Source organism: Capra hircus, chromosome 22 (genome assembly GCF_001704415.2).
Source record: "Capra hircus breed San Clemente chromosome 22, ASM170441v1, whole genome shotgun sequence".
NCBI lineage: Eukaryota > Metazoa > Chordata > Mammalia > Artiodactyla > Bovidae > Capra > Capra hircus.
The window spans coordinates 10,002,300-10,028,872 of NC_030829.1; the positions used below are offsets into that span (position 1 = coordinate 10,002,300).

The 26,573-nt window shown below is 43.3% G+C and overlaps 1 protein-coding gene across 3 annotated transcripts in view; it reads left to right on the forward strand.

Moving 5' to 3' along the window:
• STAC (SH3 and cysteine rich domain) overlaps positions 7,739–26,573 on the forward strand; it is a 115,856-nt gene continuing 97,021 nt past the window's right edge. For all 3 annotated transcript variants that reach the window (XM_013973462.2, XM_018038450.1, XM_018038451.1), the window contains exon 1: positions 7,739–8,060. In XM_013973462.2, the coding sequence (XP_013828916.1) occupies positions 7,950–8,060 (111 nt within the window). In that variant the 5' untranslated portion in view covers positions 7,739–7,949. The remainder of the gene's footprint in view (positions 8,061–26,573) is intronic.

The window sequence follows — 26,573 nt, forward strand, 5'->3', positions numbered from 1 at the left end:
GTGACCCCATGGAACTTTCATTCTAAAGGACACCAACTAAGAGAAAGACACAGGATGTGTTCAGCTGGCAGGTGCTGAGGTCCGGTGGTGACTGGGAATGGTGAGGGCTCCTCAGCTGCAGGGAAGAGTGACAAGCACCGAAGCTGGGGGAAGGAACAGACCAGGCATTTTTGAGGAGCAAAGTGGCCAGAGGGAGCTGGACTCTGGGACTTTTAAACTGTGACCCTGAACTCAGGATAGATACCCAGAGCTCAATGCTAATGACTAACCAAAGGGGCAAAATCTATAAGAAACTTTAGGTATCTGCTGAATCCAAACTCTTCAGAAAGGAGATATTAATAATTTTGGAAATGCAGAAAAGGTTCTCTTTTGATATTGTCTATGCATTTGGCTTGGAGAAGGCAATGGCAACCCACTCCAGTACTCTTGCCTGGAAAATCCCATGGACAGGGAAGCCTGGTGGGCTGCAGTCCATGGGGTCACTAAGAGTCGGACACAACTGAGTGACTTCACTTTCACTTTTCACTTTCATGTGTTGGAGAAGGAAATGGCAACCCACTCCAGTGTTCTTGCCTGGAGAACCCCAGGGACGGCGGAGCCTGGTGGGCTGCCGTCTATGGGGTTGCATAGAATCGGACATGGCTGAAGTGACTTAGCAGCAGCATGCATTTGGCTGTAATGAATAGAAAAGCTAACTCAAAGCTAATATATTTGACCAAAATCATAGGACTAATAATATCAGGACCAGGCATTTATAAATATAAATATAAATCTTCTAATATTTATAGAAATCCATTGAAATAGGGGTTGTTATCCCAGTTTGGACTTGAGGAAACCAAGACTGAAAGAGAGCAAATTAGTTGTCTAAGATCTCTTTGCTTGTGAGCAGAAGAGCTGGTATGTTTGGAGTTCAAGGACATGGCCTTTCCAGTAGATGTAGAATAAAGATTCAAGGCACCCTCTTCTCACAGATTATAACCAACTAGGAGAAGCCCACATATGCTCTCTCTAGAGAAAAGAGGCAGATTTTAACCGGAAAGCAGCTACATGAGGCGTGGACCTCGTGCCCTTTCCTAAGCATCTCCAGTGGGAGATGAATTCCAATGCAGCCAAACGGCACTAGTCACATATTGTTTCCTCTTCACATTGCTGTTGTGCTTATTGATCGGTACTTAGAGAAAACAGGGCAGTGATGCTTACTCTGGATCTTAGTCACCCTGACAATCAGAGTCTCCAGACTCAATGATTCACTTTGGTGCTGAGGCCAGACCATTCCAGAGCTGCTGTGAGAACTCGGACTGTCATTAACAGTGGGAGCTGCTGCTGTTGTTGCGTTAGCTGTAAAAAATTAAAGTCTTGATTTCTCTAGGCTTTAAGGCAGGTTTTCAGACAAAGTAGCCAGAGCATAAGGCTTCATGCTGGGATTCCCAGTGTCTCCTTCACAAGCTGAATGCCCAGTCTGCCTTGACTTCTTGGCTGTCACTTTCAAAGTGTAGATGTGGTTATTGTTTACTCTTAAGACAGAAGAATGGAGTGAACAATCCCTCATGCTTTTGCGGACTCTCCCTGTGTCTTCTAATAGGCCTGCGGCTCTTCAATTGTGTCAGTCTTTCCCTTTCAGTCCTGCTGCCTCTTTGCCAGATCTGGGTTCTACTGTTATCTGGACATCAGCAGAGCAAAGCCAAAACTTGGCCCAGAAGCAGGAGTTCAAATCTTGAGTTCAAATCCTGTTCCCAAGCTCACTGTGGAATCTAAGTTAATTCTCTTTGTCTTGCTATGGTTTTGTAGAGATGAAGTGAACTAAAATAGAAAATGTCTATAACATAGTAGGAGCCCAATATATGTTAGCCATTGTTATTATCAACAACCTAGTTGTCTAACCCTGTGCGCTAGTCATATATGTCATGACCCATGATGACTCAGATATATCAGACATTGAGAAACACTCCTTTATTGAGACCCTCTCTCCTTTACCCCTGTCATTCTCCACCCCCAGCACATTCTGATGATCTTCCCTTTCTCCTTTACCTTGTTGTCCTTATTCTCCTTCCTTTGGCTGCACCGCAAAGCTTGTGGGATCTTAGTTCCTCAACGAGGGATTGAACCCATGCCCTCGGCAGTGAAAGCACAGAATCCTAACCACTGGACCTCCAGGGGATTCCCTCCTTGTTGTACTTTTTTGTACCCTTCATAAGTTGGCTGTCTTATTTAAGTAGTCTTGATGGTATCTTTTTACTTACTGGCTCTAGAAGAAGCCAAAGTCCATATAATGAAAGTCCAGTCTCTTTATCCACACTTGGAGCACAGCAACGGGAGAAGGTTGATAACAGTATACACTCTTCTGCTCATCAGTGTTACTGCAAAAAACAGCTGCATGCAATAATGAGGAGGGCTTTGCTCTCTTTACAAATTAATGAATTAATAAATGAACCAGGACAGGGAGCATTAAGTTTGTGAAGCTGCATTTCTGCACACCTCACACTTCTACTCCCTTGATATTTAACCAGTAACCAGAGTGAAATGGACCATGAAGGGAAGCTATGAAAATCACAGGGTCCTGCTCCAGGCTTGAGACTTAGGATAATTATCTGCAACTTGAATTTCCCAACCTCTGGTAGAAATGAGATCATCTTGATAGCCATGGCTGAAATGTCACCCCAGCTTCTAATGCAGGACTTCCATCCAGTTTTCTCTGAGGTCTCACCCCAGGATACCTAGGAGTCCTGAAAGGACATCTCACATGGAGACGTGAAAAAGTCCACTTCTCAGGGATGTCAGCTTCATGAGGTGGCCTCTGGAATCACCACCCACTGACTCCAGTACATGAAGACCATCAGTCCTCTCCACTGTCCTCTGGGCATAGCTGCTGAATATACCAATGTCCCCATAGTACCAGGCCAGGGCAGGCTTTCATGACAACATAGGAGGCCTCTCATCACTCCAGGACTTGAAATCAGGCCCAGTAGCCTAGGTCCCAAAGTGGAAGTGGCCTATGACCCAGGCCTCAGGGCATCCTAGTTCTGCCAGCAGGCCTCTCCCCACAGACTCAGACAAAGCGGTGTTCTGGCCACCTGCACTCCTGATCCCAGAGATGAGCTGTGGACCTAACAGCCTTTGTGCAGACCCCCCTACCTCCCCAAACCAGTGAACACCACGTTCATAGACAGCGTGATTCTCAGTGTGAGATCCTCTCTTAAGCCACTGAAGACAAAATCCTTGCTATCTAGGAGCTTGTTTGATTTTAAACCCTACTATTTTCTAGAAGCATCCCAGTCTTTCTCCATTCAGATTGTGTAGGACACTTGGAGTATCAAATACCTAGGCCATCTTAAAGCTCCAGGGCTACAAGAGCAGTCTCCTTTCCCCATCAGCCAAGGGCTGAGGAAACAAGATGAGCACAGCGTGGTCCTGCCCCCGTGGAGCTCAGAGCCCAGTAGGAAGACAGGCAACTTTGCCACTGATTATTCAGGGAAGGATGCCGTGAGAACACGGCATTGGTTTGGAAACCTAAATCAGACAAAAAGAGTCAAGGAAGGAGACTTCAAGAAGAATAAAGGTTTGGGGATGTGTTTTGAAGAACAAAAGGAGTTAGCTAAATAACAAAACATGAGATGGAAAGGGATGTGTGTGAAAGCGATACAGGAGGAAACGCTTGATTAGTTTTAGCAGCTATGGGTAATTCCACAGTCTCCTAGGAAAGACAGCTATTATTTATCAGACCAGAGATTTCTGTTACTAGGATGAGGGTACAGTGAGGAGGAAGGATGTACCAGCTCCTTTACCATTTCCCACAAGGGGACCACATTTAAACTTAAGCTATTGGAGAATTACTAGTGTTAATCAAAAGTAAGCATTTATAAAATGAAGGATGACATCTTATAGCTGCTCTTCAATTCTTTTAAAAAAAAAAAAAAAACTAAAGATGAAAAATGCCTTGTTGTAAGCCACAGTGTGCATGCCCAACAAGATTGCAATTTTCCTTGAACTTGAGGGCTTTACTTTCTCAGGAAACCCCTCTCTGGTCCCACACTAGGTCAGACCTTGCACTTGTACACACTAGAGTCCTGTCCTGTTCTTTATCACAGTTCATGAAAAATGTGTCTGTGTGGGTGTGTGCATGTGTGTGAGATGCAATTGTTCTACATTCTAGGAGTACAGTCTTAATCTGTTTTCTTTCTGCTCTATCATCAGTTTCTAGCACAAGGTCTGGCACAAAGTACCTGCTAGATGAAGATGTGTTGATTCTGCAGCTCCTGCCATTGTGTACTGCTCTGTTGTGATTTTCACTATTAGAATTTTGTCTCTATTGAGCAAACAAGAATTGTGTTATGAGGAGGAGAAAGCTAAAGTCATTCAGGTTAGCGGATATGACCTGGTCATATAAAAGGTTAAGGGTCATGGGGGTATATAGAGCTCTCAGAGCCAAGTGCCAGGTAAGAGACTGTCACTTGGAACAGAAGCTTTCAAGTGATGTCCAGGATGAAAAGAACAATGAGTTTGTTTTTTCCAAGGGACATAAGCTATGGCAGACACACAGGACCAAATCTATTCATTATTCACAGGATCCAGTGCAAAATGCAAATGCAAGGCCTCTTGCTCAAGAAGTATCAAGAATTTCAAGATAGTGACGGAAGAGCATCACACAAGTGCAGGGCCCTTGTGTGACTGCATAGACCATATACCCGCTGTAATAGGGAAGAAAACATCTGACTCCATGTTCAGTTCAGTTCAGTTCAGTTGCTCAGTCGTGTCCGACTCTTTGTGACCCCATGAATCGCAGCACGCCAGGCCTCCCTGTCCATCACCAACTCCATGTTAGACCTGCGCCTTTTCACTTTAATCTTTGTGTTCTGTTGCCCAGGAGCTTAGTCGTGGTGGCCCTGTGCCTTCTGTAAAAGAATGTTGCCTATAGGCTGAAATATACAGGAGAGATGATTCTCAAGGCTCTGACCTTTAAGCGTCCATCCATATAGAGATAAAAATTTGCAGAATAGAGAATAACATTTGCCTTGTTGGAGGTTTACATGAACATTGTGAACTATGTGGACTGCTACAAGAATAGAGAATTCTTACAACAAAAATTTTGCAACAACTAACCATGCCCCTCCCTCACACTGCCTTTAAAAGTGCTTTGCTGGATCATGGAAAAAGCAAGAGAGTTCCAGAAAACATCTATTTCTGCTTTACTAACTATGCCAAAGCCTTTGACTCTGTGGATCACAATAAACTGTGGAAAATTCTGAAAGAGTTGGGAATACCAGACCACCTGACCTGCTTCTTGAGAAATCTGTATGCAGGTCAGGAAGCAACAGTTAGAACTGGACATGGAACAACAGACTGGTTCCAAATAGGAAAAGAAGTACGTCAAGGCTGTATATTGTCACCCTGCTTATTTAACTTATATGCAGAGTATACCATGAGAAATGCTGGACTGGAAGAAATGCTGGAATCAAGATTGCCAGGAGAAATATCAATAACCTCAGATCTGCAGATGACACCACCCTTACGGCAGAAAGGGAAGAGGAACTCAGAAGCCTCTTGGTGAAAGAGGAGAGTGAAAAAGTTGGCTTAAAGCTCAACATTCATAAAACGAAGATCATGGCATCTGGTCCCATCACTTCATGGGAAATAGATGGGGAAACAGTAGAAACAGTATCAGACTTTATTTTTGGGGGCTCCAAAATCACTGCAGATGGTGATTGCAGCCATGAAATTAAAAGACACTCCTTGGAAGAAAAGTTATGACCAACCTAGATAGTATATTCAAAAGCAGAGACATTACTTTGCCGACTAAGGTCCTTCTAGTCAAGGCTATGGTTTTTCCTGTGGTCATGTATGGATGTGAGAGTTGGACTGTGAAGAGGGCTGAGCGCCAAAGAGTTGATGCTTTTCAACTGTGGTGTTGGAGAAGACTCTTGAGAGTCCCTTGGACTGCAAGGAGATCCAACCAGTCCATTCTGAAGGAGATCAGTCCTGGGATTTCTTTGGAAGGAATGATGCTAAAGCTGAAGCTCCAGTACTTTGGCCACCTCATGCGAAGAGTTGACTCATTGGAAAAGACTCTGATGCTGGGAGGGATTGGGGGCAGGAGGAGAAGGGGACGACAGAGGATGAGATGCTGGATGGCATCACTGACTCAATGGATGTGAATCTGAGTAAACTCTGGGTGTTGGTGATGGACAGGGAGGCCTGGCGTGCTGCAATTCATGGGGTTGCAAAGAGTCGGACACGACTGAGCGACTGAACTGAACTGAACTGAGGGCCTCCCTGGTGGCTCAGTGGTGAAGAGTCTGCCTGCCACTGCAGGAAACACAGGTTTGATCCCCGATCCAGGAAGATCCTACATGCCATGGAACAGCTAAACCCATGTGCCACAACTACTGAGCCTGTGCTCCAGAGCCCAGGAAGCAAACTGCTGAGCCCACATTCAGCAGCTGTTGAAGCCTGCGTGCCCGAGAGCCTGTGCTCCATGCACAGCAACTGGAGTGGCCCCACTCACCACACCTAGAGAGAAGCCCTCACAGCAATGCGCAGCCGTAAGTGAATAAATCAGATGACTTTTTAGTGTTTTGCTGAAACCCTGCGAGGAGTTTGGGGGTTTTGAGGCGTGAGCCACCTGTCTCCTCACAAGCCCTGGAGTACTGCCCCAAACTCCGACTTTCCAGTTTGTTTGGCTTCACTGTGCATTGGGCACATGAGCTTGCATTCAGTAAAACCATGAAGCTGGCCTTACAAACATTTATAGTTAATAAATAAAATCTGAACATGAGTTTATAGTTACCTGTTAGAAAATTAAGCAGTTTTGTATGGGGGCAGAGGGTGGTTTAAATATCCAGATGTATTTCCTCCCCTGCACATCGAGGTTTTTCTTCAAAAGGTACCAGGTCCTTCTGCCCCTTTATTCCATGGGGCCATCTCTCTGTTTCCAAAAGATCTATCTACTAAGACACCCTGGTTTGCCCCTCCGCAAACAGCCCTGACATTCTTGCTATCTTGCAATACCCACTTACTCCACAGCTGAGAAGATTTGGCCTGGATTTGAGGCCCCACAGTCCAAAAAGCATGGATTTTGAAGCCAAAATGGGTTCAAATCCCAGCTCCACCATTTATAGTTCAGCCACTTAGAGCAAATTAGTTAGTCTCCTAGTTTTCTCATCTATGAATGAGAATGGTATTAATAACACCTAGCCTAATAGGGTGGCTCTGAGGATTAAATATGTAAAAAGTGTGACCGGCTTAACACATAAACGCACAACCAAACTAGGGCACATCCACGTTTTGCGGTATCTCTCTGCTTCAGTCCAAAGCTGAACCGAGGAAAGAGGAGCGCCCTCAGGCCAGGAAACCCCAGCTCTGCTTCCTCCGTCACTGAACCCTATAAATAACTTGGCTAAGTCACCGGATCCCGGCTCCCTGAGAGTCGCAGTTTCTCCGGGTGCAGAAGCAGGGAGTTGCTGCAGGTGGTCCCTCCCGCTGGATCATTCGGGCTTTGGTCTGAATTTTCCTTCTACCTCCTAAAGCATCCCGGGACCGTGCCGAGCACCCGAGCTCGCCCAGCCTGGTCGCAGGGCCTCCCTAGGGCGCGGCCCCCTGCTGTTCCCCGCGAGGGCCCGCGCAGCCCCGCCCCGGAGCCACCCACCCCCACCCACCCTTCTCCGGAGAGCGGGTCAGCCGGAGCCCACTCGCAAGCGGCCGAGCGGCAGTCACGACTGTGCGGTCGTCGCCGAGGTGGCCGCGGGCGCGCTCTCCCCCAGCCCGGGCGGGCGCCGGGAGGTGGGCAGGGCCGGGGCGGGGGCGAGGCCGGAGGAGGGCGCGGCGGCGCCTCGGCGAGGATGGGAGTCCCCGGCCTCAGAAGCTGAGCGAGCCTGCGCGCGGCGGGGAGGGCGCTCCGGAGGGAGGCGAGCCTCGCTGTTCCTCCGGGAGCCCAACACCGTTCCCGCGCCGCCACGATGATCCCCCCGAGCGGCGCCCGCGAGGACGGCGTGGACGGGCTGCCCAAGGAGACGGCGAGCGCCGAGCAGCCGCCCTCTCCTGCATCCACCGGCAGTCAGGAATCCAAGGTACCGCGCACGCTTGCCCCAAGAGGACACAAACTCACTCCTCTTCCTCTCTTGTCCACCTCTGTTTCCTCCCTACTGGCGCTGGCGCCGGAGGCTAAGACGCCTCCCTAGTTCTTCTCAAGGACTGTGCTCCCTTGAGACTTGAATGCCCGGCAGGACTCGCTGCTAGCGATGCTGGACCACGTCGCTGGGGATCCCGTCTTCTTGTCCGCACGGCCCCGGGGCTTTGCGCTGGGCTCCTGCCCTGCGAGCACCCGCAGTTCACAGTGGCTCCGGGTTCGGATCGCTTTCCTGGGTGGTGGTGGCGTGCTTGTTCTGTGCTTTGAACCTGCATGTGCCTAAAGCGCGTGTGGGTATTGGGCGGCTTCTGAAGGCTGAGGGACAGACAGCCCAGGACACTCCTCCAGAAAAGCCAGGGCATTTGCGAACCAGCAAAGGTTCGCCTGTATCCCAAGGGCCTGAGACCCTTAGGCTAACCGGACTCATCCCTAACCTCGGATACCGCTGATTTCAGAAAAATTAGGTAAATGCTACCTTCTCGGGAAAGTTGATGATCCTCTCGTGGAAGTTAGTCCTCGAACTTAAACTTGCTTTTGTGAGAGTTACACTGATATACACAAAATCAACCCCGCGGCACTTCCGTCACTGTTACACTTACTCTGAAACGTTCACGGGTGCCAGGCGCATGTTTGGAAATCTTGGAAGAGGATCAAGTGAAATGCGGCTGCTAGCTGTGCGATGCCAAATGGCATCTCAGTCGGGAGTAAAAACCATAAGATGGAGTTTGTAGTTATATGGATTCCTTAAGCGCAGGGCTCCTGGCTCTTTTTCCAGACCTCCTTGTGGGTTCCCTGGGTGTCTTTGGAATGTGGGGCAGTTCTTGTGGAGGAATGAAGGAGAGGAGGATGCCAGTGTGGAGAGCAGGTCAGATGGGGCCAAGAAGAGTCTCGTCCTTTTCTGCCTTCACACCCATCCCTGGAAGCCATCAGCAAATCAGCAGGATCACAAGCATAGCTAAGTGACTCCCATCCTAAGTGATCCTGCCCTCTGGACAGTATCCCAGCCTCTGAAGGTTAACCATCAGATATGCTAATCCAAGACAATGCCTAGATAATGCTTGGCATTATCTTTATTTTGGGGGCAAATGTCTGACCTGGAACATGTGTGTCAACTTTTCTAAAACTTAATTGTAAACAGGGGCAAAAACCCCACCTTCCAGAATCATTGAGAGGCAGAGAGAGATGACCTAACACCCACCCAGTACAGAGTAAGGATTCAGTCTTGTTCACTGTTTTCCTTCCTGAGATAAGGAAATGGGATCCATCTCACCACAGACAATTCACTCCAAATGGGTCTCACAACCCCCACACACGGACCACTGCCCCTGCAATCAGACGTGACTGGCTCTCTACCATTGTGTGCCATTGACGGTCCCTCACCTAAGTGATGCGGGGTAGTGGGCACTGCACAGGTGATCTAGAATCCTGGAAATGAATGTAACTAAACTCAAGACTGAAACTAATAATCAGCTTTTATAATTGGGCCTGTTGCTCTGCAGTAGGTATGTTCTGGAAGGGGCTTAGCATTTGATTTTATAGCAGCATGGTTCAAACACACTGTATGGGCTTGCTATTTATAGATACCCTAATGTAAATTCTTTGGCAAAGCAAAGACTACATATGTAATACCCATCATTATCCACCAATTTATCTGGCTTATGGTTTCAGACTTGTGCACGTCAGTTTTTCTCTATGTGTATTTATATATTCCTAAATGTGCTGTCATAGCTTAGGTGTTCTTGATCAGTGGAGACAGGCTATGGGGGGTTGTCCATGAACCCCAAGAAACTGAATGTAAGGTACTGTGCCTGAATGTGAAATTTTTTTGGCATAGTGTTTTTGATACTCTCCAAGGGGCCCCATGCTTCTCAAAAGGGCTAAACTGTTGATGTGGAGGCTGTGCGGTAGGGATCAGCAGGATGGCAAGAAACAGGAACAGAGGCAGGCTCTATTCATTCTGCACCAGGAGCACCGCATTTGAAGGTTTATTGGCGTTTACAAGGATCTTCCATCTGACAAGTGTCTGGTAGGAGAACATGGACAGCTCGTCATCCCATACTACTCCCCTCTGAAGTGATCTGTTTGTCAAAATACCGTGTGGATCAGGCATGGTTCAGGCCCCCTGGACAGTAACCTTTCTCAAGAAGGCCTTTTGAAATTCATTTTTTCTTTTATTTTATTAAAGTCTGATTGACTTACAGTATTGTATTAGTTTCAAGTATACAACATAGCGATTCAGTGTTTTTCTAGATTAATCAGCATACAAAATTAACTCAGTGATATTGACTGTATTCCCTGTGCTATCGATTGCACCCTGTGACTTACTTATTTTATAACTAATAGCTTGTACCTCTTAATCCTCTTCGCCTCACTCACTCATTCACCTCACCTCCCTCCCCTCCGGCAACTACTGATTTGTTCTCTGTATCTATGAGTCTGTTTCTGTTTGGTTATATTTGCTCATTTGTTTTGATTATTAGATTTCACTATGCATTTTTAAAATAACTTTTTTTCTCTCCTGATAAGAGTAACAACTACTTTGTGGAAATTTGAAAAGTCCTGAAAAAAAAATAAAGAGAAGGAAAAAAAATCACACATTGGTCACAATCCAGAGGCAATTACTGATAATGCCTTGGTTGTTTATTTTCCTTTTTTCATTGTTTTTTACATTTACCCAGTTGAGAGAACAATGGTAGGCATTTACTGAGTGCTTGGTGGGTGTCAGACACAACTTGACCCTTCATAATAGCCCTGTGAGGGACATTGTGCCGTTATTTCTGTTTCATCGGTAGGACACTGAAAGCTCAGAAAGGGTGGGTGACTTCTCCATGGTTGTGTAGTGAGTTGACTGACACAGCAGTGACAGGAACCTGGGCCTCATGACTCTGGAGCACAAGTTTACGACCGCTATGCTGCTGTCTTTTACACCCATGTCCATCTTACATTCGATACCGTTTCACCTAACATCCTAACCAAGTATTTCATATGCCCCTAAAAGCCATTTGCAACTAACTGTGTTTTGTTCTTCTCAAGAAATCCTTGAAAATAAATTGAGTCACATTATCATGTAAAATGATGATTAAAGACCAGCTCTTATCCAACTTCTTTGATTTTGCTACTCTTTCCCCAAAAGTATATTTATGGAAGTGATTAAATGGAACTTCACAGAACCATCTGGAAAACTTGACCACGACAAACCCTTTAGTCTAGAGGGGCCATTAGAGAAGAATGATAATGATTCAGTGCCTTGAGCACATAAAATCTTTCTGGAATGCCATTTCCTCTGCAGATTCCTTGGAATGCTAAATCAAATATAAGAACTGGAAACTACTCCAGAGATGATCTACTCTGGATATTTTTTAAATAATGGATAATTTTATCATGTACATTTATTTCATTATGGAAAACTTCAACTCACACAAAAGCAGAGAATACACTATGAAGAACCATCATGTACCTAATCACTTGGTTCTACCAGTTATCAGTTCACGGACAATCTTGTTTCATCTGTAACCCCCACCAGTACCTCCACCCCTCCTCACACACACTGGTTCATTTTAAAACAAATTCCAGACATCAAGGGTCTTCCCAGGTGGTGAAAGAATCCACCTGCAAGTGCAGGAGATGCAAGAGACATGGGTTCGATCCCTGGGTTGGGAAAATCCCCTGGAGGGGGGCATGGCAACCCATCTAGTATTCTTACCTGAAAAATCCCGTGGACAGAGGAACCTGGCAGGCTACAGTCCATGGGGTCACAGAGTCGGACGCGACTGAGCATATGTGCACACACCAGACACCAAAGCATTTCGTTTGTACATACAATGGCCCCCCACTCCAGTACTCTGGAATATCCCGTGGACGGGGGAGCCTGGTGGGCTGCAGTCCATGGGGTCACTAAGAGTCGGACACGACTGAGCAACTTCACTTTCATGCATTGGAGAAGGCAGTGGCAACCCACTCTAGTGTTCTTGCCTGGAGAATCCCAGGGACGGGGGAGCCTGGTGGGCTGCCGTCTATGGGGTCGCACAGAGTCGGACACGCCTGAAGCGACTCAGCAGCAGCAGCACAGTTGTATCTCTAAAGAATAAGGGCTCTTTTCGTAAACATGACTACAATCCATTGTCACATACTGGAGGTGTTTTAAATCATGGGTCAGTATAGTCTTTGGAGGTCTACATATTGTCTTTGGAATACCTGTGAACAGCCAGAATTTTCAAAATTGCTCATGTACGTATATATGTGCATCATCTAGGGAAGGGATCCATAGCTTATACCAAATCAATAAAGTGCTCATAGCTTTCTCAGTTTATTTAAATCTTCTCTCTCTTTTTTCCCTCTGTCAAGTAAATAGAGGCCCAGAGAGAGGCAGTGACTTGCCTAAGGTCACAAAGGTAGTTACTGCCAATACCCCCACCTAAGAATCCCAGCTAGGACCGTGGATGTTGTGCTATGCTTAGTCGCTCAGCCATGTCAGACTCTTTGCAACCCCATGGACTGTAGCCCACCAGGCTCCTCTGTCCATGAGGATTCTCTAGGCAAGAATACTGGAGTGGGTTGCCATGCCCTCCTCCAGGGAATCTTCCCAACCTAGGGATCCAGCCCAGGTCTCCTGCATTGCAGGCGGATTCCTTACCATCTAAGCCACCAGGGAAGCCCAGGAATAGTGGAGTGGTAGCCTATCCCTTCTCAAGGGGATCTTCCTGACCCAGGAATAGGACTGGAGTCTCCTGCCTTGCAGGCAGATTCTTTACCATATAAGCTTCCAGGGAAGCACAGGACCTTAGATACTCTAGGACAGTTTCCTCAGAGTAAATTCCAGTAAGCACAAGTTATAATGTAGTTTGTGTGGTTTTGTTTTTTCATAAAATTAGTTGAGTTGAAAGAGTTTCAAAGCCACTAATGAACCTCACCCTTCTATCTTTCTACTAACTATCTCAGAAAGACCACGATCTAACTCATTGTCTAAGCGTTTGACAGAGATCATTGAATACTAAGAAAAATTTCATGTTTCAGCATCCTTAATTGCAATGAATGTCTCTTTTTATACTGACTTATTGACAATGTAGAAATCTTACTGGAGTGTCACATGGAGTTTGGTATGGATTCCCTTTGCTATCACTTATATGACAAAAACTCACATTTTGATGATGCGAAGGGATTATAGGTTTTGAGGACAAATAAGCTTTCAGATCTGTTCTTATCCATGCCATCTTTGTGTCCACAGGGAAGCTGTCTAACCTCTCTGAGTCTCAGCTTCCTAAAATCTAGAATGAAGATGCTAATTCCCTATTGGCATGGTTTTTTGGTAAGGTCTGAGAATATGTAAAACACCCAATATGTTGAAAGCCTTTGTAAGCATAAAGCATTGTTTACTTTCTCTTCCCGCTTCAAATTAGATGACTCTGTCACTGGTCAACAGCAAATTTCATCATTGGGAAAATTTCAGTAATCAAAACTGACATTCTTACAGTATAACTGAGTTTTCCTCCCTTTGCACTTCAGTTTCCAGTGAGATTTCATCTTAGCTGTGTTGCATCCCCAAGAAGCTAAGCCATAGACTCCCTGGCGAGTGACTTTGATTTTGAAAGGTTGATGTAAGCCACCTAGGGCCCCGCTGGAGCCATGGACCAAAGTGTCCGCTCATTCCAGAATGGTTCTCTCTGAACCTGGATGACCCTCTAAGCTAGCAAGAAGCAATCCCTAACAATGAAGATGTGCCCTGCATCTCCCAGAAAAGCTTCTGTGTCCATTAATCAGAAACTGTGGATTGCCTACTTTGTGGCCAGCTAACCCATTACATACATATGAAGCTATTATTGATAGGAATTTAGCTTCTAACTTCTACTCAGCGGGGAAGATGAAAGCAAATGGAACCCTGGCCTTGCATTCAAATCCCCTGGCGAGTCCAGAACATAGGCTAGACCTGCTAAATGGAAATCTGTGAGTGAAGGTCCCAGGAATCAGTATTTTTGTAAAGCTTCCTTGTACAGCTGAATTTAAGAAACACTTGTCTAGACTAAAAAAAACTATAGAGTGTGAAAGAAAGCAGGATTTTTTCCCTTCCAACCAAGATACTTGAAGGAACCATTTGTATTTTCTATCTCTATTTCTTCACTTCCCACTTATACTTTAATCCAAATGATGGCTCTAGGAAAGGTGATCTACTGTTTCCTCCCTTCTGCCAAAGAATCCACATGTGGCTCAGATGTAGCTAGATTTATGGGGCTGACTATGTCCATATTTTCATGATTGTAAAAGTAATAAGTACTAGATGTAGAAAACTGGAAAGCAGAGAAAATATAAAAATGAATTTATCACATAATGACCTAGACATGGATTTCCCTGGTAGCTCACCTGGTAAAGAATCCACCTGCAATGCAGGAGACTTGATTCAATTCGTGGAAAGATCCCCAGGAGAAGGGATAGGCTACCCACTCCAGTATTCTTAGGCTTCTCTGGTGGCTCAGACAGTAAAGAATCTGCCTGCAATGCAGGAGACCTGGGTTGGGAAGATCCCCTGGAGGAGGGCATGGCAACCCACTCCAGTATTCTTGCCTGGAGAATCCCATGGACAGAGGAGCCTGGCAGACTACAGGCCATGGGGTCACTAAGAGTCTGACATGACTGAGCAAGTAAGCACAGACCTAGACATAAGAACTGTGAAGTTTTTGCTGTATTTCTTTATACACATGCACCCACACACATTCTTGAAACAAAATTGAAATGATGGCTTCCCTGGTGGCTCAGCAGTAAATAATCCACCTGCAATGCAGGGGTTGTAGGAGATGCAGGTTTGATTCCTGGGTCAGGAAGATCTCCTGGAGGAGGTCATGGCAAACCACTCCAGTATTGTTGCCTGGAGAATCCCATGGACAGAGGAGCCTGGTGGACTACAGTCCACGGGGTCGCAAAGAGTCTGACATGACTGAAGCGACTTAGCATGCATGCACACATACATAAATGCATGTTATATTTTTTCTTATACATAATGTTGTACATAGTTTTTGTACTCTGTGATTAAATATTAAAGATGGTATGTTTCATTGCTGTACCATATCTGTTTCATCAGTCTCTTCTAATTATAGTTTAGATTCTTAGCTTTCATGCTTTAAAAAATATTGAAATGGGCATCCTGATACCTCAGCATTTGAATACATTTCTGATTAGTGTCATGGGAAGTAGCATTACTAGGTCTGGTTATAAACACTTCAAAGATCTTTTATTCTCTCGGACACAGTGCTCTCTAGAAAGATATATCATACCTTTTTTTCTTGTAAACTTTTTAGTGAAGTATGACATCATGCCAAAAGGTGTACACATAATAAGATTACACATTAATGAATTTTCAGAAAATAAATTACTGATTTGTATGTAACCAAGACAAAAATCAAGAAATAGAATGTTATCAGTACCCAAGAATCTCTCTCATAACCCTTTTCTGTCACTAGCTCCCCAAAGGTAAATAAATTTTTGATTTCTCACAAGGTAAATTTTAATCGTCCTTATTTTTGAACTTTATAAATATAAGTGGAATCATACAAAGTACACTCTTTTAGGTCTGGTTTCTTTCACCTAGCATTGTGTTGTGAGACTCATCCATGCTATCACGTGTGGCAATAGTTTTCCATTTTCATTGCTGTATAGCGTTCCGCTATATAAACAGACCACTGTTTAACTGTTCTGTTGGTGGTGGAATTTGGATTGCTGCTTGGTTTTGTCTGCTAGAGGTGCACTGCTTTGACCATTATTATACATATTCCTTGGGGCACTTTTATTTTTAAGTGTATATCCAGGGGCAACATTGCTTGGGCTGTGGGGTATGCCTAAGTTGGTAGTGGTACTATCAACTTTCCAAAGTATCTGTGCCAATTCATAATCTCAGCAGCCATGAAGAGGAGTTCCATCTGATCCTTATCCCACCAACATTTGCTATTGTCTGTATTTCTCAGTTCAGCCATTCTCGTAGGTGATTAGTGGTGTTGTGCCGTGGTTTTAACTTGTATGTCCCCAGTGACTAATGAGTTAAGCATTTTTAATACATTGAGGCACTTGAATGTCCTCTTGTGAAGCAGTTATTCAAATCTTTTGTCTATTTTCCTATTAGGCTATATGTCATTTTTTAATTGGTAGGAATTCTTTACATATTCTAGAGCCAAGTACTTTAAGAGATAAATATGTTGTAGGTATCTTTTCCCATCCTGTGGCTTATCTCTTTTCTTAACAGAAATTCTTTTTTTTTTTTTCACTATCTTACTTGTTTGTTCATTTATTTGGCTGTGTCGGGTCTTGGTGAGTGGCAACACTCGGGATGCTCGCTGCACCGTGCAGGATCGTTGCAGCTCACTGACTCTCTACTTGTGGTGCTTGGGCTTAGTTGCTCCACAGCATGTGGGACCTTAGTTCTTCGACCAGGGATTGAATTTGCATCCCCTGCATTGTGAGGTAGATTCTTAACCACTGGACCACCAGGAAAGTCCCAAAAATTCTTCTTCAATGAGGTCAATTCATTCATTTTCTTGCTTACCTTCTTTTTGTGTTCCCCTTTGGAACCCATGGATGGAGAAGCCTGGTAGGCTACAGTCCATGGGGTCGCAAAGAATGGGACACAACTGAGCAACTTTACTTTCACTTTCCCTTGGAACCTTTGCCTGCCCCAAAGGCATGAGGGTATTCTCTTATATAATTTCTTAGGAATGCTATTGCTTAGCCTTTCACACATAAGTCTATAATCCTTTTGAAGTTGCCAAGGTGTGAGGTAGGGGTCAAGACACTTTATGGCATTGCACTGCCACCTGTGCGGTAAATCAGATGGCTGTGTTTTTGATTTATGTAGAGATGGCTGTTCTGTCCTTGTACAAGTACGGCACTGACTTAAATATAATGACCTAATTCAAAAGTCTTGGTATCTGGCAGAACAAGCCTTCTGGCTTTGCTCTGCTTTTTCAAAACTGTTTTGGTTATTTGGGAGCCCTGACATTTCCATATATTAAGCTAATCGGTTTCCACCAAAACACCTGCTAGGATATTGGTTGGGGTTGCCTTAAATCTACACCCATTTGGAGAGAATGGACAGCCTCCTACTGTTGGTTCTTCCAATAATAGCACCCACTGCACAGAGCTTTGCTTCCACCAAGTGCCCCAGGGCATCATTACCTGAGAACCTAATTCTATGCTACTCTTTCTCATTTGAGGGATTCTCAAACCAAGTTGTGTTGTATAAATTTAAACTTCAAGTCTGTGTGAAGGCAGATCCGTGATATGACTCCCAGGGAATAATTGTTTGTTTGTTGTCCACCTTATGTTTTTACTAAGGTTTCTTTCTCATTGACTTGACCTGATTTGATGAGAAATTCATTTTTCATTCTTTCTTTTCAAATCTCCTCTCTATGTAGGCAGTAAAATTCAATCTTCCAAAGATATTTTTTTATTTGAGTTAAAATATGCATAACATAAAAATTGCCTTCGTAACAATTTTTAAATGGTTACATTTGAAATGTAATTTTATGTGACATTAAATACATTCATATGTTGTGTAACCATCACCATCTTTAGAACTTGTTACCTTCCCAAACTGACACTCTGTACCCATTAAACAGTTATTCCCTATCTCCTCCTCCCTTTATTTCTGGCAACTACTATTCTGCATTCTAATATTCTATGAATGTGACTATTCTAGGTACCTCATCTATGATGAATCATATAATATTTGTCCTTTTGTAATTGGCTTATCTCACTTTACATAAATCTTCTAGGTCCATCTGTATTGCGGTATAAGTCAGAATGTCCTTTTTTAAGACTGAGTAATACTCTGTTGTGTATATATACCACATTTTCTTTATCTGCTCATCCATCAATGAACTATTGTGCATAATGCTGCTATGAACTTGGGTGTACAATTATCTGTTCAAGTCCCTGCTTTCATTTCTTTTAGGTGTATAGCCAGAAGTGAGACTGCTGGATAACATGGTAATTCTCTCTTTAATATTTTGAGGAATCACCATTCTGTTTTCAAAAATGGCTATGCCATTTTAGATTTCCACCTGGAATGAACAGGATTCCAGTTTCTCTACATCTCACCAACACTAGTTATTTTCTGTTTTATTTTTTACCCTAAATAGGTATGAGATGCTATCTCATTGTGGTTTCATTTGCATTTCCCTAATGATTAGTGTTGCTAAACTTCATTTCATGTTGGTGATCTGTGTACTGTTGGTCATCTGTGTATCTTCTTTGGAGAAATGTCCATTCAAGGCCTTTGCCCATTTTTAGTTGAGTTGTTCTTTTTTTGCTAGTAATTTTTGTTATTCATAGCCTTTTATTAGTAAATTTGAAGGGCGGTGATATACTGAAATTTTTAATTATTTTATTAAAGTTATTCACTAGAATATTTATGTTTATATTTTTTCTTTTACAAATTATATATTCATGTCCTTGTCTGTTTTAATAGAGCAATTAATTCCTATTAATTTTCAAAAAAATTTATAAATACTGAAATCATGATCTTTCATATATGTTAACATTTTCCCAGATTGAAATTTGGTTTTCAATTTTATTACATTTTCAACATAGCAGATTATTTTTTTATGTTGTTAAATGTCTCAAATTTATTTACCTATGGCTTCTTTCCTCCATCTATATTTAGAAAGGTCTTCTGCTCCTGGCAATAAATAAATATTAAGCTATATGCTTCTCTAGCTCCTTATTACATACTTTTTACTTTCATCACCTTAATCCATCTGGAATTTGTTGCTATGTGGTAAGGAAGAACTTTTAATTTTTTCCTGAATGATTATTTCTAAAACTATTTGTTGAACAATTCATTTTTTCACTGATTTGAAGTGTTACATCTATTATGTAATAAATGGTAGTATGTACTAGGTTCTCTTTTATAATCATCTGTTATATTTTAATGATTGTGCATTTATTACTATGCCATATTTGACATTACAGTTATAATGTTTTAATTATTATAGTTTTATATAATACTAATAATTGATAATACAATTTTATCAATTTTATTTATTTATTTAGCTCTACTCACCTTTTTTTTTTTACTTTATTTTACTTTACAATACTGTATTGGTTTTGCCATATATCAACATGAATCCGCTACGAGTATACATGAGTTCCCAATCCTGAACCCCCCTCCCACCTCCCTCCCCATACCATCTCACTGGGTCATCCCAGTGCACCAGCCCCAAGCATCCTGTATCCTGCATCGAACCTAGACCGGCGATTCATTTCTTACATGATATTACACATGTTTCAATGCCATTCTCCCAAATCATCGCACCCTCTCCCTCTCCCACAGAGTCCAAAAGTCTGTTCTATACATCTGTGTCTCTTTTGCTGTCTTGCATACAGGGTTATCATTACCATCTTTCTAAATTCCGTATATACGTGTTAGTATACTATATTGGTGTTTTTCTTTCTGGCTTACTTCACTCTGTATAATCGGCTCCAGTTTCATCCACCTCTTTAGAACTGATTCAAATGTATTCTTTTTAATGGCTGTCTACTCACCTTTTTGATTTTCCATGCAGTTATAAATATAATATTTTGAGAGTAATTGCATGAAACTTTTAAGATCATTTCAGTGAAATCTTTACATATGATGAAGATTTATCACCCAGGAACATAATATATATAGTTATTGAAATGTCTTTTACGTCACTCATAAATGCTTAGAAATTTTCCTCAAGTACTTTTTGCCTGATCCTCTGGTAGCTATTTCCTAGGTATTTTATACTAGTTTTATATTAATATTGTCATCTAATATCTTTTAGATTCCATTTCTTATTCATTAACAAGGAGGTAGAGTGTGCTTACTGATTCAGAGAGTGTTCTCTGGAGTCAGAAGCAGCTGTGTTTAGCTCTTCACTGTGAGACTTTGTTCAGCTCTCACTGTGAGTTCTAACAAGCTTCCCTGACCTTCACTTCCCTGAGCCTCTCTAGTCTTTCCGTACGATTAGCATAATAATGTCCTTCTGTTGCACTGTCCTTAGGGTTAGGTTAATGGTGTATCCTAAATGCCTAACACAGTGTGTGGCGCATAGTAAGGCAATGTTACTGTTATTATTAGATTCTCATAAAATCTATAATAATTTTGCCTCTCTAACTATAATTCTCTCTTTTGGGAGGTGGAGGAGTAGGCTAGGTAGGGACATGATATTATTTCATTAGATATCCCAAAATATGGTAAATATTAGTGGAGGTATTGAGCGAGTACCTAACTAACTTTCAGTTCAGTTCAGTTCAGTTCAGTTCAGTCACTCAGTCGTGTCTAACTCTTTGCAACCCCATGAATAGCAGCACGCCAGGCCTCCCTGTCCATTACCAACTCCCAGAGTTCACTCATGTCCATCAAGTCGGTGATGCCATCCAGCCATCTCATCCTCTGTCATCCCCTTCTCCTCCTGCCCCCAATTCCTCCCAGCATCAGAGTCTTTTCCAATGAGTCAACTCTTCGCATGAGGTGGCCAAAGTATTGGAATTTCAGCTTCAGCATCAGTCCTGCCAGTGAACACCCAGGACTGGTCTCCTTTAGGATGGACTGGCTGAGCTGCCAAAGTTGTGCTGTGAGTATCCATTGTGTATAGGTGTATATTGTACAGTGTTGGTGCTAAGGGGTGCTCTTAGTTGGGTTGGATCTCAAGTTACTCTGCAAGCTACTGCAAATTTACACATTCAGCCTGAGAAACATTAGGTGGTAATTTGCAACTTTAAAAAGACAAATCCATTTCCAACTAAATCATTCTTTAAGTCTTTCTTCTACATGAATTCCAGACTTCCCACTATATTTGCTATTAAACTGAGTCAGTGTTTCTTATGTTAAATTTGGGTAATCTTCTTAGCTTACTAAGAATTTCCACTAGGAATGGATGTGGAATTGTTTCAAATGACTTTTTGGCAAGAATCAAGGTAATCATGTGATTTTTTTTTCTCCTTTGGCCTCTTTATGTGATGGATTATATTAATAGATAGACTAAATTAAACTCTTCTTACATTCCTGGAAATGGTCCCACTTGACCATGGGGATTTTCTTTTAATAAACTGCTAAGTTTTGATTGCCAATACTTTATTATTTTTATATCTATATACATAAGAAAGATTGTTCTTTAACTGACATTTTGTGTCCTCTGGTCAGATTTTTATTTTTAAGGATATGCCAAGTTTTAAAATTTTATTGGGAAGATATACATGTTTTGTTCTTTTTGTCTTTTCCCCCTGTGAAACAATTTGTAGAGCCTAGATCTCCAATTTGAATGTTTGAAAAAAGAAAAATGAAGCATATCTAAACCTAAGAAAGAAAGAAAGAAAGATAGCGCTAAGTCATGTCCAGCTCTTGTGATCCCATGAACTGTAGCCTGCCAGGCTCCTTTGTCCATGAGATTCTCCAGTCAAGGATACTGGAGTGGGTTGCCATTTCCTTCTCCAGGGAAACTTCCAACCTAGGAATTGAACCCAGACCTCCTGCATTGCAGGCAGATGCTTTACCGACTGAGCTACATGGGAAGCCAGTCTAAACCTAGCACCTATTTTAAGATAAATTTTGAATACATTTTTGTCTTTTTTATTCTGTTGTCTTTTTTTCTAAATTAATGTGAATCAATGGTGTTCATTTGTATTTTGCCAGCAAATTATTTCATTCAAATCGTCAGAATATCTCTGGATTAATTATTATAGGACCACCCTGGCACCTTCCTTCGGTTTCCTCTCATTCTCGCTCAGTTTCTAGCAGGCTTCCTATGTGTTCCTATCTCCTGAAAACCCTCTTATGGTGGTCCTCTGTGTTTATATAACAGTGATCCCTTAGGTCTGGATCTGGAATCAGGAAAGTTAAATACCAGTACTCACATTTCCTCCTTATCTAGAGAAAAGGTGTTTCATCTTTGCTCCTTCCTGGAGAAGGAAATGGCAACCCACTCCAGTACTCTTGCCTGGAAAATCCCATGGACAGAGGAGCCTGGTAGGCTACAGCCCATGGGGTCGCAAAGAGTCGGACGTGACTGAGCAACTTCACTTTTCACTAAGTATCCCTCTCTCCTTTGATTCCCTTTCAACTGCTATAACAGTTCCTCTCTATTCCTACTGGTTCTCACATCCTCCTCCACCCATCGTTCAAGGGTTGGTCCTCCCCAGCCTTCTATTCTCTGCCCTCAGCCCTTCTCACTCTTGACAGTCTCTCTGGGTCTTTCCGGAACGTCTTACCTATTCTTTCTATTTCATCTTGCAGCTAATAACTCCCAAATCTGAAGCCCACCACACTTCAGAAGTCACTCTTGTGAGCTTCAGACCAACATATTCAACTGCCTTTTCAACAACCTGTCTTGATCTCCTCCATATATTTTAAATTCAGCATAATCTCAACTAAACTCATTCTCAGCTCAGATGCCAGCTCACTTCTTGTGTGTTCGTCCTGTGTTCTCATCCAGAGACGAGCATCATCCATGGAGTGAGTCAGCCAGGTTGAAACCAAAACTCATCCTTGATGACCCCCAGGGAACCTGAGTAGAGAGGTTTTTGAAAGCAAGTGGACAGGAGACAGGATGTCCGTCAACCCCTAGAGGGTGCTTCATTTATCTGAAAATGAAACTTGGACCTGATGTCTATTCCTAAGGGCTGCCATAGCTGAAGTGTGAATCAGTGTGTTCCTCAGATCTGAGAGCAGTTGTGACCACAGCATGGACTGAGGTCAGACACAGAGAAGGAATAAAGAGGAGGGATCTAGAACACGCCAGGCTCCCAAGAATGCTCCTATTCCCTTGCCCTCCGAACTGACGTGAGAGAGAGCAGTGAAAAGAGGTCCCAGAGTTCCATGTGCCCTGGCAAGATCCTCACATTCCCTCCCTTCATCTCCAACACTCTCAGTTTTATCAGAACCAGGTCACTTGGAGACCTTGGAAAAGATTCCCATAATACCCGTTCCCCCGGGACGTCAATCACCAGAAGAGCACAGGGCGGCAGGGCCCCCTTCCTTTCTCACAGTTTAATCTCCATGCAGATCTGCACATCATCAGCTCTGCCTGCCACCCTCCTCAGCGGGCAGTACCTCTACTCTCCCCCCTGGAATCGACTCTTCAGCAAATGCCCTCTCCTCAGCTTCTATGAAGTATCCTTCACTTCTGGCTCTGATGCCCAGTCCTTCCCCCTGTAGCCTCTCAAACTATGGCTCTTTTCTCCATCAATCAGGCTTGGTAGTTGGGGAGGCAACCTCCCTACGGCTTCCAGAATCTTGTCTCTCCTTCTCTAAAATGTGTAGCTTTAAAATCCACACCCTTAGGCTCCTCTACCCACTGCTAACATCAGCAGTCACCTACCAACCTGAGAAGATCTCTCCGTGCTCCAGGCTCACTCTCCCTCATGGCAACCCTACCTCTGTCAAACACTTGTATGGTTTCCATACACTGCAGATGACTCTTCCAAATGTCCTGACTTCTTAAGTCCTTAAACGTTTCTCCTCCTAAGAGCTCGTCTTCCAGTCTCTCCCATGTTGCCACGCACTTCTGCAGCCATTCCCAAGACTTTGCACAATGATTGCACTATTTTTCCAATTGTAAAAATGTACAGACAAAACTTCTCAGGCAAAGAGGCTCAGGAAAGGAGTCATTCTGAGGGGGTCACCCCTTCCTGATAGCAGAGAACATGCTCTTTCATGTTCCAGGCATTTCCCTGTTGAGAATTTTGCTTGTAACTCTCTATTATCTGGTTCACATCTCTGTGCGTTCAAAAGCAGAATATGCCGCATGGATTTTCATTCAGTCTAACAGAGTTGCAAATGCTTTGTAAATTTCAAAGCAATTATATTACTTTTGTAATATCCTTTTCTTAATCAGGTTCACCATTGTAAACACTAGTTATTGTACTTTTTGCATGCAGGAGAGGTTTTTTTTATTTTTTCTTGTATTAATGACTCCCATTTTGCTGTGCTCTCCTAGTTTTATATCTAACAACTTTCTAACTCTTTCTACACAAATACCACCTTCTCTGTGCAGGCTACTTGAATCTTCTAATACACTTCTTCTCGTTTGCTTTTATACTGGAAAATAAATCATCAAACTAGTTGGGATTTTCACTTTCCGTAAAAGAAAATAGAAACTGCACTCAGTGGACTATCAGGGAAGTAAATAGAGGACTTGGGGGTTTCAGTATTTTGTTTTTTATTTTACTTAGTGACTTTACCTAGTGATTGGCTCATCAGACTTTTTGCTTACATCTTCTGGTTCTTAGCTGCATTTTCTATAAGTCACTTGCTGAATTCCCAATGAGTTTAATATTTCTTAATTCTTGTTAAAAAGAAAACTTGATTAAACTCAAGTTGCTGGTATCCATTTTTTTCATTAATCCATTTGTACTGGATCTTTCATGTATTCATTACTTTGCTGCTGATTATCCCCAGTGGATCTGACCTTCCAGTAACATTTAAAAAGATTAATTTCAAAATAGAAGGTCTCATTACTATCAGTTTCTATGGAGTGATGTTTTTCTAGTTGCTATACTGAGCTCTATCTCTTCTCCCCAAGTATATAGCCTGGAAGTAAACTGATCAAAATAAATGTTCCATGAATATGTTGTATAAGGAAAAAAAAAGAGCAAAAGAAAAAAAGTGCAACTTGCAGAATTAAAGCTTGCAGTTTATGGTTCTTCCAGTGAACACAAGCGAGAACACGGCGTACAGTTAGGAGGCTTCATGTCAGACCACAGCTCAACCCACTGAAGGCCTCTCAAATGGGCAAATTCTCAACCACTGAATGGTCTCTTTTCCACAAGGAATAACTTCAATCTGGTTCTGATAACCCAAGTGTCCTAGAATTTCATGAATTTTATGAACTTGTCTGAGAAAGCAGTGTACATAGTTTTACATGTGATTTGTTTGTTTGTTCTTGTGGTTAGAATTATTTTGGCAAAATTCCACTTATAGACTGCCTATAGGGTGACTTGGGCAGGCAACAGGAAGTTGAAAACCTGATACTCCAATTTATAGTAAATCATGGGGTTGAAGATGGCAGATATTTTAAACTTGTCTGTCAAGAGCCACGAGCAATATGCTAAGCCATCTGTCTCCATGGCTGGACACTTTCTGGTTCTTAATTGGACCTTGTCTTGTAAGTTTGTCCACAACCTGGTTGGACAGCTGCACTGAGAGCCTGAATCTCGTTTCTGGCGCCCATGCCCTTGGTTTCCCAGGCTCCGACAGCAGCTGTGGAACAGAGAGAGGCCAATGGGGAGAGCAACTTTGACCTCATTCCCAGTGGTCAGAATCATCACATCATATAAGTTCAACTTTGAAGCAGCTGACTTCCAACATATAAAGTGGCTGTAGCTTCAGAAGGTATTGAGTTTATTTTTTTCCCTTTCTCCTTCACCTTAAATTGAGGTCTCTAAAAGAAAGCATGAGGATCAGAAGCATGTAATTTATGGAGGGCATGCACTCAAGAGAAACCTAGAAAGTGCAAGGAAAGCAGCATAGGACAGGATGAGGCTGATCAGGAATATAATCTCCGGTGGTTTTGGCCTGATCCACAGAGAGGTTCTGGGGCACACACAGCACCGTGGGGTTTTGTTGTTGCTATTTAGTCGCCAAGATGTGTCTGACTCTTCTGCAACCCCATGGACTGTAGGCCGCCAAGCTCCTCTGTCCATGGGATTTTCCAGACAAGGATACTGGAGCAAGTTGCCATTTCCTTCTTCAGGGGATCTTCCCGACCCAGGGACTGAACTTGTGTCTCCTGCGTCGGCAGGCAGATTCTTTACTGCTGAGCCACCTGGGATGCCCACATAGGGGTATCCTGGCTTTAAAGCAATAGGTCAGTACAGCTTTTGTTGTTCAGTCGCTCAGTCATGTCTCACTCTTTGTGACCCCATGAACTGCAGCACGCCAGGCTTCCCCTCACCATTTCCCTGAGTTGCTGAGACTCATGTCCATCGAGTCAGTGAGCCATCCAACCAATTGTTCTCTGTCGTCCCCTTCTCCTCCTGCCTTCTGTCTCTCCCAGCATCAGGGTCTTTTCTAATGAGTTGGCTCTTCGCTCAGTTCAGTTCAGTTCAGTCGCTCAGTTGCGTCCGACTCTTTGTGACCCCACGAACTGCAGCACACCAGGCCTCCCTGTCCATCACTGACTCCCGGAATTTACCCAAACTCATGTCTGTTGAGTCGGTGATGCCATCCAACCATCTCATCCTCTGTCGTCCCCTTTTCCTCCTGCCCTCAATCTTTCCCATCATCAGGGTCTTTTTCAATGAGTCAGCTCTTTGCATCACGTGGCCAAAGTATTGGAGTTTCGGCTTCAACATCAGTCCTTCCAATGAACACCCAGGACTGATCTCCTTTAGGATGGACTGGTTGGATCTCCTTGCAGTCCAAGGGACTCTCATGAGTCTTCTCCAACACCACAGTTCAAAAGCATCAATCCTTCAGCGCTCAGTCTTCTTCACAGTCCAACTCTCACATCCA